This window comes from Podarcis vaucheri, assembly GCF_965113315.1.
Source record: "Podarcis vaucheri genome assembly, chromosome: 3".
NCBI lineage: Eukaryota > Metazoa > Chordata > Lepidosauria > Squamata > Lacertidae > Podarcis > Podarcis vaucheri.
The window spans coordinates 101265919-101281417 of record NC_138761.1 but is presented as its reverse complement, the minus strand read 5'-3'; the positions used below and the strand labels follow the sequence as shown (position 1 = coordinate 101281417).

Genomic DNA, 15499 nt, shown 5'->3' with positions numbered 1-15499 from the left:
ACGCATTGCACTCAAGCGTGTGTAACAAAGCCTGAATGGCATCTTTAAAAGCAGCTTCGGGAAAGGCGAAATTAGTTCAAGAATCAAGGCAGGAGGACAGGGGCATTCAGAAAATCCTGCAGGGGCCGTTTGTAGCAAAGGAGAGGCATGCGGGGAAAAGGTTAAGCACCCTTTCTCTGCTCCAAGCTCCCCAAGCCACCTACCCACTTTCAGCTGCCTTTAAGAGATGGTATTGGGATTCTGTACCCGGTGAGCTGAACGTAGTAGGTATTGTTTGTACTTATTCCTTATTGAGCAAGGCAGAATTTAGATGCATGCAACATGCACACTGTTGAAAGACAGCAGCAATGGAAGATCCAAGACCCCACAGACTCCACTCAGGGAAGTCAATGTGGAGCTTGGTGATTAGCAGCTCGTGAAAGGGCAGGAAGTGGATTTGTGCTGCTCCTCATCACTAGTCTATGTTTGTGGGTTGTAAAAATGAATAAATACAACAAGATATCAGCTGAAGATACCATGAACGTAAAGAAATAGAATAGAAAATAGAAATAGAAAAGAAATAGAAAAGAAGAAGCATTTTTTGTGAAATTACTAAAGCAGTGATACGATAGTAGGATTATGTTTAAATGATGATCTATTGCATTACCAGTTTGATTACTCTTTCCTTTTTGATTACAGTGGTACCTCGCAAGACGAATGCCTCGCAAGACGAAAAACGCGCAAGACGAAAGAGTTTTCCGTTTTTTGAGTCGTTCCGCAAGACGAATTTCCCTATGGGCTTGCTTCGCAAGACGAAACGTCTTGTGAGTTCTTGGGAGTTTGTTTCCTTTTTCTTAAAGCCGCTAAGCCATTAATAGCCGCTAAGCCGCTAATAGCCACTAAGCCGCTAATAGCCGTGCTTCGCAAGACGAAAAAACCGCAAGACGAAGAGATTCGCGGAACGGATTAATTTCGTCTTGCGAGGCACCACTGTATTCTGAGCATCTTGTTCTTATGTTTTATTCCAAGGTGCAAAACTAGAGAACTTGACAACAAATAACTCATGTAAGGCAGACACATAAAAAACAACAACCCTCCAATGGTCTTATAACAGTGAGTTCATTCATATATATATATATATATATATATATATATATATATATATATGCTTTCGTAGATTTTCACGGGTACAGGAATGCAGGTTTTGGTGTCTTCGGGTGTCTTCCCGTGTAAGAGTCGGGGTGTCTGGGCGACGTTTCGACGAGGTCTCACTCGTCATCTTCAGGCTGGTGCTTTCGGCTTCTTGTTACTGGAACAGAGCTCTGTTCCAGTAACAAGAAGCTGAAAGCACCAGCCTGAAGATGACGAGTGAGACCTCGTCGAAACGTCACCCAGACACCCCGACTCTTACACGGGAAGACACCCGAAGACACCAAAACCTGCATATATATATATATATATATATATATATATATATATATATATGAATGACATTAAGCACCTACCTGAAGGTAATGGCATGGCCTCAGGGAAGGTTTGATTTCCTGATGAACTAGAGGCTTATCTAGGTTAAGAGATGACTTGCGATAAGCTTCTTTAGCCTGGCTTACTGTAAGCGTAGACCAAGAACTCCTTTTCATGTATTTGCCATCAGGGGCCATCGCAAGCCCTTCACAGGCCGAGCACTTCACATCGTTGTTACTTTTAGAAGTCTTTAATGAGAGGTCCCCAAAATGTCCCTGAAGAGCTTCAGGGTAGCAATGAGAAATATGGTCCGGGTGATGCCTGTTTACAACACTAGGTGTTCGGTAAGTGCTATCACTATCCAAATTGTCGTCGGAGCTCCACCAACTGCTCATCCCAGTTTTATGCTTGCCCTCAGGTTTCCGCTCTTTGCTTTTACTTCTTTTGCTATGTTTAGAATGATGTCCGTGGTGGTGGTCATCTCCTCGGCCATCTCCCTTTGTCCCGTTGACATTGCTCTTGGAAGATCCTTCCAACGAATGAGATTTCGTGAAAAGTTTTTGGACTGAATGAACAAGGTGACGTATTCTCCCTGGGCTTTCACTGCGTTGTTCGGCGGCCGTTGAGGTCCTCTGGTACTGTAGGGTATGAAAACCATCCCTGTGGAGAGGAAGCTGCTTCTCAAACTGATCCAGCAGATTTGCAGGGATCCGGTTAATCTTAGTGTTAGCATGAGACATGGTGCAATCGTCCCTAGTATCGTAATGTGAGGTGTAGTGCATTCTGGGGAAAGTGCTACTGGACATATGATCGCCCATAACCATGGGCATCATCATGCATTCTGAATGGATGGAGCTTCGCGGCGAGCAGCGATGGTGGTCCATCGGGCAGCTCTCCGTGGGGCTGAGAAGATATGATTGCCTTGACTCCTGGCCATGGTGAAGATGGTCGTGGGGGTGTTCACAATCTTCAGGGGATGCTAAACCACAAGTATGAGCAGAACATAGCTGTGGCTGGTTGTGACTGCCAGATAATCCTTTCATGTTCCTTGAAACAGGAGAATATGATTCCTCATCGAAGTGCTGAGGAGACCATGAGTATGGCTGGTCTGTTGACAGAACACAAAGAACACGTATCAGTCAGATAGGAGAAATGCAACAGCGGTCTTAAAGGTGTACTACAAAGAAAAAATGGTGCTGCAATTATTACTTAATTAATAAAATTACAGTCACTTAGCAAACAATTTACAGAGTCTATATGATATACGACATCAACTACAGGACAGGTGAGCATTGCTTGGCCAAAATGTTGTTGTGGGCCAAATGGGGAGGTCTGGCAGATTCATGGCTGGATATTTCTTACCACTGGCTTGTAGAAGAGAAGAAGAAGAGTTTGGATTTGATATCCTGCTTTATCACTACCCAAAGGAGCCTCAAAGTGGCTAACATTCTCCTTTCCCTTCCTCCCCCACAACAAAGACTCTGTGAGGTGAGTGGGGCTGAGAGACTTCAGAGAAGTATGACTAGCCCAAAGTCACCCAGCAGCTGCATGTGGGGGAGCGGAGACGCGAACCCGGTTCACCAGATTACGAGTCTACCACTCTTAACCACTACACCACACTGGCTCTCAATGTGGTGTAGTGGTTACACCGTACTGAACTAATTATTGGGGGCGGAGTAGTACCTTTGGTGAGGGACACATCATGCTCCTTCTGGGTTAGTTGGTCCACCTTTGGTCCCCACCCTGCACTCAGTTCCCACCTGGCTAGCTAAACCAGGAGAGGGCAGCAGATGGGTCTCAAACCCCCAGTGAGTTAGGGACTTGCATGCAAAGACAGACTCTGGCAGACGGAGCGGACGAGACTAACAGTGGGTCCAAGTGTCAAGAAGGCAGTTTCTGCATATGCAATAGAGGGAAATGAGGGGCAGATGGGCCTCGTCAACCTAAGAAGGTAGCCTATCTAGGAGAAGGAAAACTCTGACCCTAAACCTCTGCTGGCTTGCAGCTATACTTATTTGTGAGAAAGGCTTTGGAGTAAACTCTGAGGAAAAATCCATACCCACTGCCTTGGTGGGGACATCTTCAGGATAAGAAAAGGCTAAGGAATAAACTCGACACAAATACAGATATATCCCTAAGATATCTTGTACGCCTCATTCCAGCAACTCTTGTCACCAAGCTGGTGCCAAATGTATTACTTTACTTTCATTTGGTTCACATCAGCGAGGGGGATCTTGTCTTCTGGGCAGCCCAGGACTTCCATAGACACTGCACACTGCTTGTGCCCCAGAGAGATCACTTTGGTGATGCTATAGCACCAAAAACAGTATGGGTGGTAGCAGTTACGAGTTTCTGGTCTCTGCAGTCGCAGCAGACGCTGACATTCTCCAGCAGTTTGACTCCACCCCCAGAGATTGTCTGTTGAAACAGATGGATGCCAACATTTTGACCAATAAGGTTATCCAAATGTTTAGCAGGCTACTTGATTGTGTCACAGATATAATTTTTAGGGCTCAGTCTAGCTAACGTGACACAGTTTGCACTGCAAATTTAAGTCATTCTCAGTAACTAAATCCTACTAAAGAATGCATGAGTAAATTATGAGAATTGAGCTGTACAGGTATGATTGAGTTCAACATGTGCTTAACTCTCTTTCATAGAAATCAACATGACCCAAAAGTTAAAGTGCAAAATATAAAATTCCTGCCTTCTCAACCAGCAAAAGTTGACATATGCTACAGAAGCATTTGGTTCTTCTACATTTAATAACTTTCCTCATTAGTTTTCAGGGAAATCTAATGCCCAATAAACACCCAAAAAATGACTTCTAATTAAGTGTGTTTCTATTGTGTTCAGAGTTTGATTAATTCTTTTGCTCAATGTTATACAAGATCTTGCAGCTGTGAAATTCTGTAAACAAAACAGAATGATTGAAATATTCTAAAATTCTCAAATTTTCAGTTTATTAAACTTTTCAAAAGGAAATTAGCATCTGAGCTGGGAGAGCAATCTTCACAAGAGCAGCCATACATTTCAGTGATTATACTTTATGTTGGCTTCTTCACAGCCTTTTGACATATTTCCTTGAGAAAACATAGTTACTGAAAACTATTGCAAATGTGCAATACAAATAAGTAGTGGATTCTGAAAGAAATAGAAGCCAGAGAATACAGTCTTGCCACACTATAGCTTCAATGGATTGACACTGAAGTATCATTTGATGGGACTCACAGGATCTGATCTAATGGATGATGATGTCAGTTTCTTGGCTATCGTGTGAATGGCAATCGTCTCTAATCTAGGGTGCCATTCAGACTCTAGAGGATTCATTGAAAGTGTAATTGGACCCTCTTTTTCCTGAGCAAAACAAAAGTGCAGCCTTGCGTGCTACACAAAATAAAGGAACTGACATCCCAATAGGTTTTTAAAAGAAAAAAGTACATCTAGATTTCCCTGAAATAATTAAAAAAACCAAAAAACCAGTACCAACCCTGAAAAATAAATCTCTCAATGCCCTTTGCTTCTCTCCCACATTTCTTAAGCAGCAGAGCAGCTGGATTAAAAGGAGAGCCTATTCCCCTTCTTTGCCCTTCAAGTTGCATCCCCTGCCAAGTCCCCAATGCACAAAGGCACCTAAATGGGACAGGGATAGCGGGATTAGAGATGAGAAAGGACTTGTCAGCCGAGGAGCAGTAGCAATGGCATCTGTGTCTGTGCTGGCGTGCTCAAGGAAATATAAATGTATTTTAATGTTTGTGTAACTGGTGTGTGTGTTTGTGTGCAGCAACCAACTTAGAAGCCCATTTTCAGCTTTAAATGGTATATAGGAATGAATGAATAATATTATCCTTTTTTCTGTCCACTCATCCCACTGCTCTGACCTTTTCTGGTCACCACTTGCTGCTGATCCATTCGGTTGCTGCTTCAGATGTCTCTGTTTACAGCAGGAAGAAAGAGACTTGAGTGGCCACCGTGGTTGTCAAGTGACTTCACAAGCTGTGATCACGGTGGATGTATCTCTGTTCTCCAAGGCGGAAGGCAAACAAAGGGATTGTAGGAGGGAAGTGAGCTCTAAGGCTGTACTTACTGTAATTGCCCTCTTCTTCCCAACCCCAGCCAACCCGGCCTGTTTCTATCTCATGTTTCTATCTAGGGCACTCTCTTTGACCTAAGAGTAATCTGAATCACTATAACTTGGCTGTTGGAGACAGCCTTGGACCCTTCCCAAAACCTAAAGATGTCAAGTTGTGGGTTTAGTCAGAGTAGAGTATATATGGGGAAAGAGGGAAAATGGTAGGCGAGGCTGAAACTTTGGGCTCTTCTGAACTCCCAATGCATTACTAACATGAAGGCTGGGAAGTGTTCCTCCTGTATATTGAGCAGGGGGAATAAGAAACGACAGCTCCCAAAATTGGTAATCTAAATGTGCTCAGAAGACTTTGTTGCAAGGAGTGGAGTTTTATGAAGAGCTCTTCTCCAAAGGTCAAGAGAGACCCAAGCAGGCAGGCAGGCAGGCAGGCAGGCAGGTGTGTGTGAGTATGTCTGTGTCCGGGCACACAAAGAAGTTCATCCCTCTCTACTGGGAATATGAACCTTCTCCATCTCATATATTATACTGATAAGATATATAGAAATAAATGTCCACTGGCCTATTCACAATGACTAACCTAGATGAGAGTGAGTTGCCTACTAACATTTGTGAATATCTGCATGACACTGAATTACTTTAACTGGATTAGGTTAATTCAGAACATTAGGGCTTCCCCATTCAAACACTTTACCCTCTAAAACTGATTTCCTTTTCTTAGAGCCCTAAAACACCCATGAATATACGGCTGCATAAAATAAATAATTGCTGAGCCTTAGTGACATAATTTTCATCAATGAAAATTGCACATGAAAGAAACACTCTGGAATTAGCCAGGTAATCAGTACTTGAATTAAGAATGGTTAACTCCAATTATAAAGAAAAGAAATCATTATACTTTGTTTTGTGCATTTTAAAATGGCTATACTTGGAGACAGAAAGCATTACAGAATGAATACACCACACACACACACACACACACACACACACACACACACACCCTTCTCCTGTTTCTGTGACCTGCTGGTGAATACTATTAGAGAAGCCCTTTCTGCCTTTACTTAGCATCACAAGTTTGGCAAAGACCTATAACAATCTACACTCACCACCTGAGAAGACACAAAGATATTCTCTATAGCATCTAATCGGGATGGGGAAGGATTTCAGGCTGATACACATTCTGGAGCAAACCCATCCCTTCCGCCGGGGATGTGTGTGTGTGGGTTGGAATGCAGTACACTCCAGAATAGGGACACAGGTGGCACTGTGGGTTAAGCCACAGAGTCTAGGACTTGCCGAACAGAAGGTCGGCAGTTCGAATCCCCGCGACGGTGTGAGTTCCTGTTGCTTGGTCCCTGCTCCTTCCAACCTAGCAGTTCGAAAGCACGTCAAGTGCAAGTAGATAAATAGGTACCGCTCCGGCGGGAAGGTAAACGGTGTTTCCATGCACTGGTCTGGTTTGCCAGAAGTGGCTTAGTCATACTGGCCACATGACCCGGAAGCTGTACGCCGGCTCCCTCGGCCAATAAAGCGAGATGAGCGCCGCAACCCCAGAGTCGGTCATGACTGGAGCTAATGGTCAGGGGTCCCTTTACCTTTACACTCCAGAATACACAGTACTGCAAAACTTGAATGAAGTATTTTGATGGTTGCTCTTTCCCCCCCTTTTAAACCCTGAACAGCTTCTAAGCTGCTTGGAGCCGCTAAAAAGCATGGCACCTTTCTATCCAAACCAAATTTGCTCCTGTCCCCAGCCATGACTGCTTAAAGGTTAAGAACAGAAGAAGAGCTCTGCTGGAGTAAATGCCTGCGAGATGCCCCCAGAAGGAAATGAAGTTTGTCCCCACCAGCTGGTATTCAGAGAGCTGCTTGTTCTGTTGGAGTTACAGCAAAGACTTGTGGCCTTCCCAAGAGTCCCATCCAGAATAGTCAATGGTCAGAAATGACAGGAGTTGTAGCCCAACATTTAGAGGACCTCAGGTTCTCTGACTCTGACTTACACTTTGCTACCATGGCTAAGTAGCTATTGGAAGGCATATCCTCTATGAATTTGTCTAGTCTTTTTTAACACCACATTATAAACTAGGCTTATTAAGCCCCTGAGGCAGAGGTCCTCATTAGCCCAATCAACCCTTTACAGCAAAGAAAGGGCATTAACTGTCCTCCATCACCCAGCTGTTTTGTGCTGCACAAATGCCTCAGGTTCAAAATTGTCCTCCGAATCTGTGATCTCTCCACATTAGTCACCTCCTTGCCATGACGGAAAAAGGGAACTAATGTTTCACAGGCGCAGCTGCGTTCAGAATTCACTTCTGAGGCACAGCTGAAAATTCATGTGAAGATATTGGATAAAGCAACAGTTTGAAAAGTGTGGCTCTGCCTCCATTGCAAACCTTTTACAAGTGTCTTCATGTAAAGGCACGTAGTTTCAGCACAAATCACATGTTTACAGTGGCCATTTCTGTGACAACATTTTCATGCACGCCAGAAACCGATTACTTAAGCCAGCTTCACTGAGCCCTGTCAAATAACTAGATGTATGTACACACACATAATAAAACAAAGGGTGGAGTCCAATATACCTCTAAGTCACTTATTCTATCAGTGCAAGGATTTTTGCCTGTACAACCTTCTCCCTCTCTGCTGTCCATATACACACTCTATATCTGTTCTAGGGGTTACCCCAAACCCTCTGGAGCAGATCTGGGGACAACATGGCGGAGGGGAAAGTTTGATTGCAGGTGTAGAGATTGGGAAAAGGATCCTTGCACTTTTCTCCCATTCAAGGTCTATGCTTGGAGCATCTTAGGGCCTTCAGCCTGTGTCTGGAAACTTGCCTATTTTCCATCTTAGCTTCATTGGCTCCTTCTTGCTAGGTTAGGGGACTGAGGTTCTTAAAAAAAGAAATAGATCAAATTCATCTGCAAGTTTAAATTTTAAATTTATGACACTACTCTATTTGCTCATTACATTGTTGAAATTCATGAAGCAATGCTATGCTTCTGGTGCCATGTTTGGAGTAGCAGGAAATGTTTTCAGCAGGGCAGCTGCTGCCTTCTCCCATCACCTTGAGATATCTCATCAAATGTCAATACCTTAACACTCAATGGTTTCTTTTAGGATCTGGATAAGTATTTTTTCTCCTTCCTTTCCCCAGAAAAGAGAAAACTACAATACATACAGGGGTTATTTGCAATCCATTAAAATTTGGCTAACTCTTGTTACTGTTCTGTGTGAGTTTTCAAAGATAATTTACCAGCCTAGTAAAGAATTCATCTCCTTCAGGGGTGGGAAATTTGCAGCCTTAAAGATGTTGTTGGATTACAGCTCCCATCATCCCTGACCAATGTTTGTGCTGGCTGGAGTTGATGGGAATTGGAGTACAACAATTGACTGCTTATGTCCTCTTCTTTTTCAAATGAATGGTCAGAATACCACCTCTTCCCACGTGTTATACCTTCCCCAAAGCGTTACATATCCTGTGTCCCTCTTCCTTTATATCTTCACCCCAACAACTCACAAAAATTCAATTAACATATGTCTTTCATTGTTTTTTTCAGTTACTCTTGTCTTCCTCTGGAGAACATTTCTTATACAGTGTCAATAGGAAGGGATGTTAAGATGAGCTTTAAACACACTGAAAGCATGATTTGAAAATGGTGATATAATTCAACTAACAGCACAGAAATAATTTTAATACTATGGAGGACTTCAAAACTGTGTTTTTTATTCTTAGCAACAAAGTCATAGAACCTATCTTGCAGCTAACTGAAATATTGTGAAAGCAAGTGAAAATGTTGAAGACATTCAAAACAAGCACACTGAATGCTAAAATCAGCCTCTTTCCTACTGAATGAAAAACCAATTTCATAAGCCAATTGTAGCATCTAGGTATGAATAAACCATTCTTACATGACATATTTTCAGAACAATTCTAATCTTGATTACAAAACTTATTGGATGCCAGTGTAACCTACAAGGTGGAAACATCAAAACTCTTCCTTTTTAGTATAGTTCTTACTATTTTCAGCTCTTTTTGGATCTGCAATGTAATTCATGACTTTCATAGATCATTGTTTGGTTACTGAAGCCACTGTGGACCTTGAGAAATTTGTAATAGCAGTGAGAGTGTTTGACTAGGACCAGGGAGACCTGGGTTCAGATGAGATGTGGGCTGAGCAGCCTAATCCTGCCCCATTTCAGTATTTCTGGTGTTCAGTACCATTACATTTTTGCAGATTTTTTTGAAAGAATGTATGAGAAGTCAGCATACAATTAAAATCTGCACTTTTTGATGCAAGATACACTTTTCAGTATTAAATGTGTTTTGTAGATATGTTTTAGGCCGGGCACCCCCAACCTTTGGCCCTCCAGATGTTTTGGCCTACAACTCCCATGTTTCCTAGCTAACAGGACCAGTGGTCAGGGATAATGGGAATTGTAGTCCAAAACATCTGGAGGGCCAAAGGTTGGGGATGCCTGTTTCAGGCAAAATGAAGAGACACCTATTTGCCCTGGCCTTTGGCCCTTGATATATAATGGCATACCATACAACTAAATGGTTCCAGTAACGCAAACACTTTAGGCTGCACAATAGAACTTCCTGAACCTGCATCCCCCTTAAATCTGTTTTGGAAGATTGAGGGAAGGGGAACCCAGAATATAATTAGGAAGCATGTGGGGAGGGGAGAGAGGGTCCAACAAATCCCTCCCACATCCCTAGTTTTACACCCCTGCTTGGCCATGAGTTCACTGGGTGACTTTGGGCCAGAGATATCTCTCAGCCTAATCTGTCTTGCAGACTTGTTAGGAGGATAAAATAGAGAAAAGGGGAGAACCATGTATGCTGCTGCCTTAAGTTCCTTGTGGGGAAAGGCAAGATATATGTGTAGTTACTAAAATAACTTTTTATCTTTTTATCTTGTATTCAGTTCCCATCCTTCACCACCCATCACATAACTCTGGTTCCCTGCTTATCATGGCCTCTTTTTCCACCCATCATGAGGGCTCTGAGGGTATCCTCCTTCTCACATGCTCACCAGAATACTGAACTGAATTGTGTGTTGGTCACTCCATAGACAAGGCCCCACCCTAGGAACCAACCAGACGGGGTCTCTGGATGTTCTTAGGAGGCTTGGCCTGAGACTTCAGTACTGCTGTTCCTTTTCTGTGTGTGGATCTGAAATGAATTACATGATCTTCATGTCCCATCCATGTAGAGTTTAGGACACTGAGCCCTAACCCTTGTGAAGTTCTCATTTTCTATATACACAGAGCCTTTATCTAACAACAACACCTGAGGGAGAGTCTCCACCCCCATTGTTCAGCCTGGACACTGAGGTCCAGCGCCAAGGGCCTACTGGCGTTTCCCTCACTGCGAGAAGTGAGGTTACAGAGAACTAAGCAGAGGGCCTTCTCGGTAGTGGCACCCGCCCTGTGGAACGCCTTCCCTTCAGATGTCAAGGCAACAGGCAACTATCTTACTTTTAGAAGACATCTGAAGGCAGCCCTGTTTAGGGTAGCTTTTAATGTTTAATGCTATATAGTGTTTTTAATATTCGGTTAGGAGCCACCCAGAGTGGCTGGGGAGACACAGCCAGATGGGCGGGGTGGGTAAATAAATAAATAAATAAATAAATATTATTTATACCCTGCCCATATATTCTGTTCCCACCCATGTCCTTACAACCTACCCCAAGAAATAAACTTTATCAATGGGATTCGGTACTGGTGCTCTGGAATGACTCATACAGTTTATGTAGTATGCCACAGCACCATAGCATCAGTGAGCGCCAGTCCTAAACAAAAGTAAACAAAACACTTTTTATTTGTTTGTATACCTGCCAGGCACAATTTCAGAACTGGGGGGGGGGGAGAGCAAAACAAATGGGAAGTATCGCAAATAATGAATTTTGAGATATGTTCCCCATCCCACAACAAGCTGTGTACAAATTTCATGAAATAAAGAAATAAATACCAACTTTGTAACACCTAGAAATAATCTAACTTTGCTAAGTGTGGGGCAATAGCCCTTCACACGGAAAGCACAGGGTTTAATGGATTTGTGTGTCAAGCTATTATTTTCTGTGAGCTGCAGAGGAATTATGGCAAGAGATGGAAATTCCTGCAGATGTCTTCGCATTATTACAAAAGTAAGCTTTCACTGAGATGTTGTACTGATGCAGTGTGCCTTTTGTTTATGAAGATGCTAGTTATTTAACAAGAGCATTTCTTGCATTGTTACATTGCCTGTAAACACTTGCATAAATAATGGCCTTCCAGAGGGGAAAATATAAATCAAAAGTGTGGTTTCCAGTATCAAAGGAATCCCAAAGCAATTAAACAGAGTCCTCACAAACAGACAGAAATCAAGACACTTGAGAAGAAAGCATACTGTGTGCAGATTCCTATGCTACCCAAGCTGTATGATTATCTATATTTTACATGTCTATTTCCTGCTCCCCTCCAGTAATGTATGCAATGGGAAGGGTGTGTGATATAATGATATTTCTTGCACACCGCTGCTCTTCCCCTTGGCTTAGTGGCAATAGTGTGGAATGTAGCCGTGCCAAATGTCCCACCCATGTGGTTTCCCTAATGCAGGCATAGGCAAACTCGGGCCTTCATATGTTTTTGGGACTACAACTCCCATCATCCCTGACCACTGGTCCTGTTAGCTAGATATGATGGGAGTTGTAGTCCCCCAAAAAATCTGGAGGGCCGATGCCTGCCCTAATGCCTATGTTACTACAGTGATTTAGGGAGCAGAGGGTCAGCTATGCTGTTTAGTTAACATAAGAAACAGCCCACAAAGATTGCAGTGTAGGCATTCAAATGTGAATGAGCTACCAAACAAGAAATTGGAATTCACATTTTTTGTTGGTTCTCCATGGCCCTGCCGATTGAGAACGTCAATGAATATTCCTAATCCTTGACATATTTTATGCACATGCGACTGTCGAAGCACCTAAACTATCAATCAACCCAGCAGGACACCTGGTGTGAAGTTTATGAATTTCCACTGCAAACTACAGGAAGAAAGGCACATGGAAGAATGCAAGATAATGCCTACTGCTTGCAAATTTAAAATACATTTGTCTGCAAAGCTAACTGCACTTAAGGCTACGGTACATTTAACTACAGAAGAAATGTTACCTTTTCAAAGAGGTGGCCCCCAAACTCCATTTTTATATGAAAAATTGGATTCCATAGAATACAACAAAATCTGTGAAAGTAATAATAATACTTAATGCTTAGCGCTTTGGATAGTGACTAACAATTTTCAACACGCTAAATGTAAACATTTTGTCAACCTATATTTCAACACTGCAAAAGAAGCAGAAAAGCAAACCCATAAATACTATTGACATTCCATATCATGGCCTGGTTTGGATAGAATGCTAAAACCATAATTTAGTGTTTCATACCTGAGCTATGGCAAGCCCCAGGCTCCACCAGAGGAGGAAATCAGATACTTTTGCTTTTAAACTAACCAGAGTTCCCAAACGTGAAGTCTGAAGTATGGTTAGTTCAAAGTAGCCAATATCAACTGTTGCTTATAATCCTGCCTTGTTTACTAACTGGAGTTGAAACTAACCAAAGTTCCCAAACTTCGAATGTAACATGGAAATCTGGTTAGCTTAAATCCAAATATGAAAACTTCTCATGTCCTCCTCTGGCTTGTGTCAGAGGAGAAAAAGCCAGGAAGAGGCTCACAAGTCCAAGCATTGCACAGTTATGGTTTAGCATTATGCCTGCACCAGCAGATCAAAATGGTGATATTAGTTTCAGTAGCAATATTGTACAAGGTTTTGGGTGATTTTTATAATAAATAATTTGCTTTTGTACACTTAATCATCCTATGAAAGTGTTCCTACAGTCTAATGTATCTGAACTACTTTACTGTCCCAATAATGGGAAAATAATAATATAATGACAAAATATACATCATTCTGCAACTGCATCCTAAAGTAACTTCAATGTTCTATTTTTTTTTTTTTTTTTTTGCATTTCTGAATGCAAGAAAGAAAATGTGAAGCTGTTTAAGGGATATATTTGCTCAAGTGAGGGGGGTTTTTTTGAGATAGTTTGGAGCCGCTAAAGACATTCAGAGTTTCACATTAGGGCTCCTCTATCAAACAGTTGCAAATGTGACCAGATGAAACTTTTTGCTTTGTTTGATCCTGCAAAGGTGAGAAGTATAGTGTGGAAAAATAAAAATATAGCCCTTACGCCACGCATAGGCAAACTGGGCCCTCCAGATGATTCGGGACTACAATTCCCATCATCCCTGACCACTGGTCCTGTTAGCTAGGGATTATGGGAGTTGTAGTCCCAAAACATAGGGAGGGCCAGTTTGCCTATGCCTGCCTTATGCTGAAAGGTTGAGAATCACCTTCATGGAATATATAAATAATTTGATTTCTGCAAACCACACACAACATGGGATGCTCTGTCCAAATGCCGAGACAGAGAAGCTCTCATTATGTAGCTTACATGAGTCTTACTCTTTTGCAGTTATATTAAGTGACCAAGCAGAACCCTGAAATAATCACCTGCAACCTTACATGATGAATTCGAACTATTTGGCTTATTAATTTCGCTGTGAATCTTTGCAAAAAAAAAGAAAGAAGCAAGTGAATTGTAACAAAATGTAGGACTCTACTCTAAATATTCACCAAGGAGAATGTCAGCTGCCTTCCTTGAAGAACCTAATTATGATAACAAAACAACCCACTCTAGGTAAGGATTGAATGCACATAAACTACCAGGTGCTCTTGATCGAAAGACGTATGATAGCCGACAGGTCAAATGGTATGATGGACATACATTGCAACAAACCAGACAATTACACGGGTCAATCAATGGCCAACTTAGATGAGTATGTTTTAGATGGTGTGGTCTTCACTTCATGACAGAATATTTAGATATTTTGTCTGAAAGCAGTCATATATGGCAGTCATGCTCCACAAAAAAGCACAATAATCATGTTAGAAAAATTATGACAGTCTCTTCCAGATGCAAAAAATAGATGGATATTCCTTCCTGTAAATAAAACAACAAAGAACAGTTTCCCCACATTCAAAACTAGCATGCCTGGTGAAACGTTAAGCTAGAACTGGCATAGCCAATGTGGTGAGTCCTCCAGTTGCCGCTGAACAGCAACTCCCATTTTCCTTTTGATGGGAGTTGCAGCCCAAAACCTCTGGAGGGCAGCACACTGGCTAACCCTGGGCTGCAGCCTGCTCCCTGACATGCTTACGTTGCATGTGTGCATAATGCACACCACCCAGCTCGACGTTTAAATATGCTTAAGTTGAAATAAATGAACGGGCTAAAGCACACTTAACTTCGTGTTGGATTGTGATGAAAACATGTTTTTTCTTGTGTCATACGATCCCCAGCCCCACTCCAATAGTTAGTCCACCGCCATTGCCACACGGAGGAAGTAATGAATGAACTGGCAGGGCCCTGCAACTTCCCAAAAGAAATTTGCAAAGATGCAACAGCGCATTTTTTACCTGTTGCACACATGCTTATTACTGCCAAGAAGTCACATGGTCCTCCCTGCTTATGTACTAATTACTCCAAGTGGCTATGGCCACGGGATTTCTCTGCACTGGGATTTTAGCATGAATGAGTTGTGCCCCATGTAGCTGGATGAATGGATAAGAAAACGTTGGCATTTTTGTTGATAATAAACCACACATTTAACAAAATGAACAGAGGCTCATATTAGTGGCATGGTACTATGAGCAAGAGTAGATGTGAAGATGGATCTAAAATGGCATGAGTGAAACTCATTGATACAAACCAGACAGTGATGGTATGGTATGGGGTAAAGGTAAAGGGTAAAGGGACCCCTGACCATTAGGTCCAGTCATGACCGACTCTGGGGTTGCGGCGCTCATCTCGCTTTATTGGCCGAAGGAGCCGGCATACAGCTTCTGGGTCATGTGGCCAGCATGA

The 15499-nt window shown here is 42.4% G+C and overlaps 1 protein-coding gene across 13 annotated transcripts in view; it reads right to left on the bottom strand.

Annotated features, from left to right (window-relative positions):
- The window catches only part of DLGAP2 (DLG associated protein 2), a 402575-nt gene that overhangs the window by 84638 nt on the left and 302438 nt on the right, over positions 1–15499 (bottom strand). For 7 of the 13 annotated variants that reach the window (XM_082215473.1, XM_082215468.1, XM_082215475.1 and 4 more), the window contains one exon: positions 1485–2551. In XM_082215473.1, coding sequence (XP_082071599.1) covers positions 1485–2551 — 1067 coding nt within the window. Of the gene's footprint in view, positions 1–1484; positions 2552–8301; positions 8424–12685; positions 12756–15499 lie in introns of all 13 variants that reach the window. The other 6 variants (XM_082215476.1, XM_082215477.1, XM_082215480.1 and 3 more) reach the window with 2 other exon arrangements.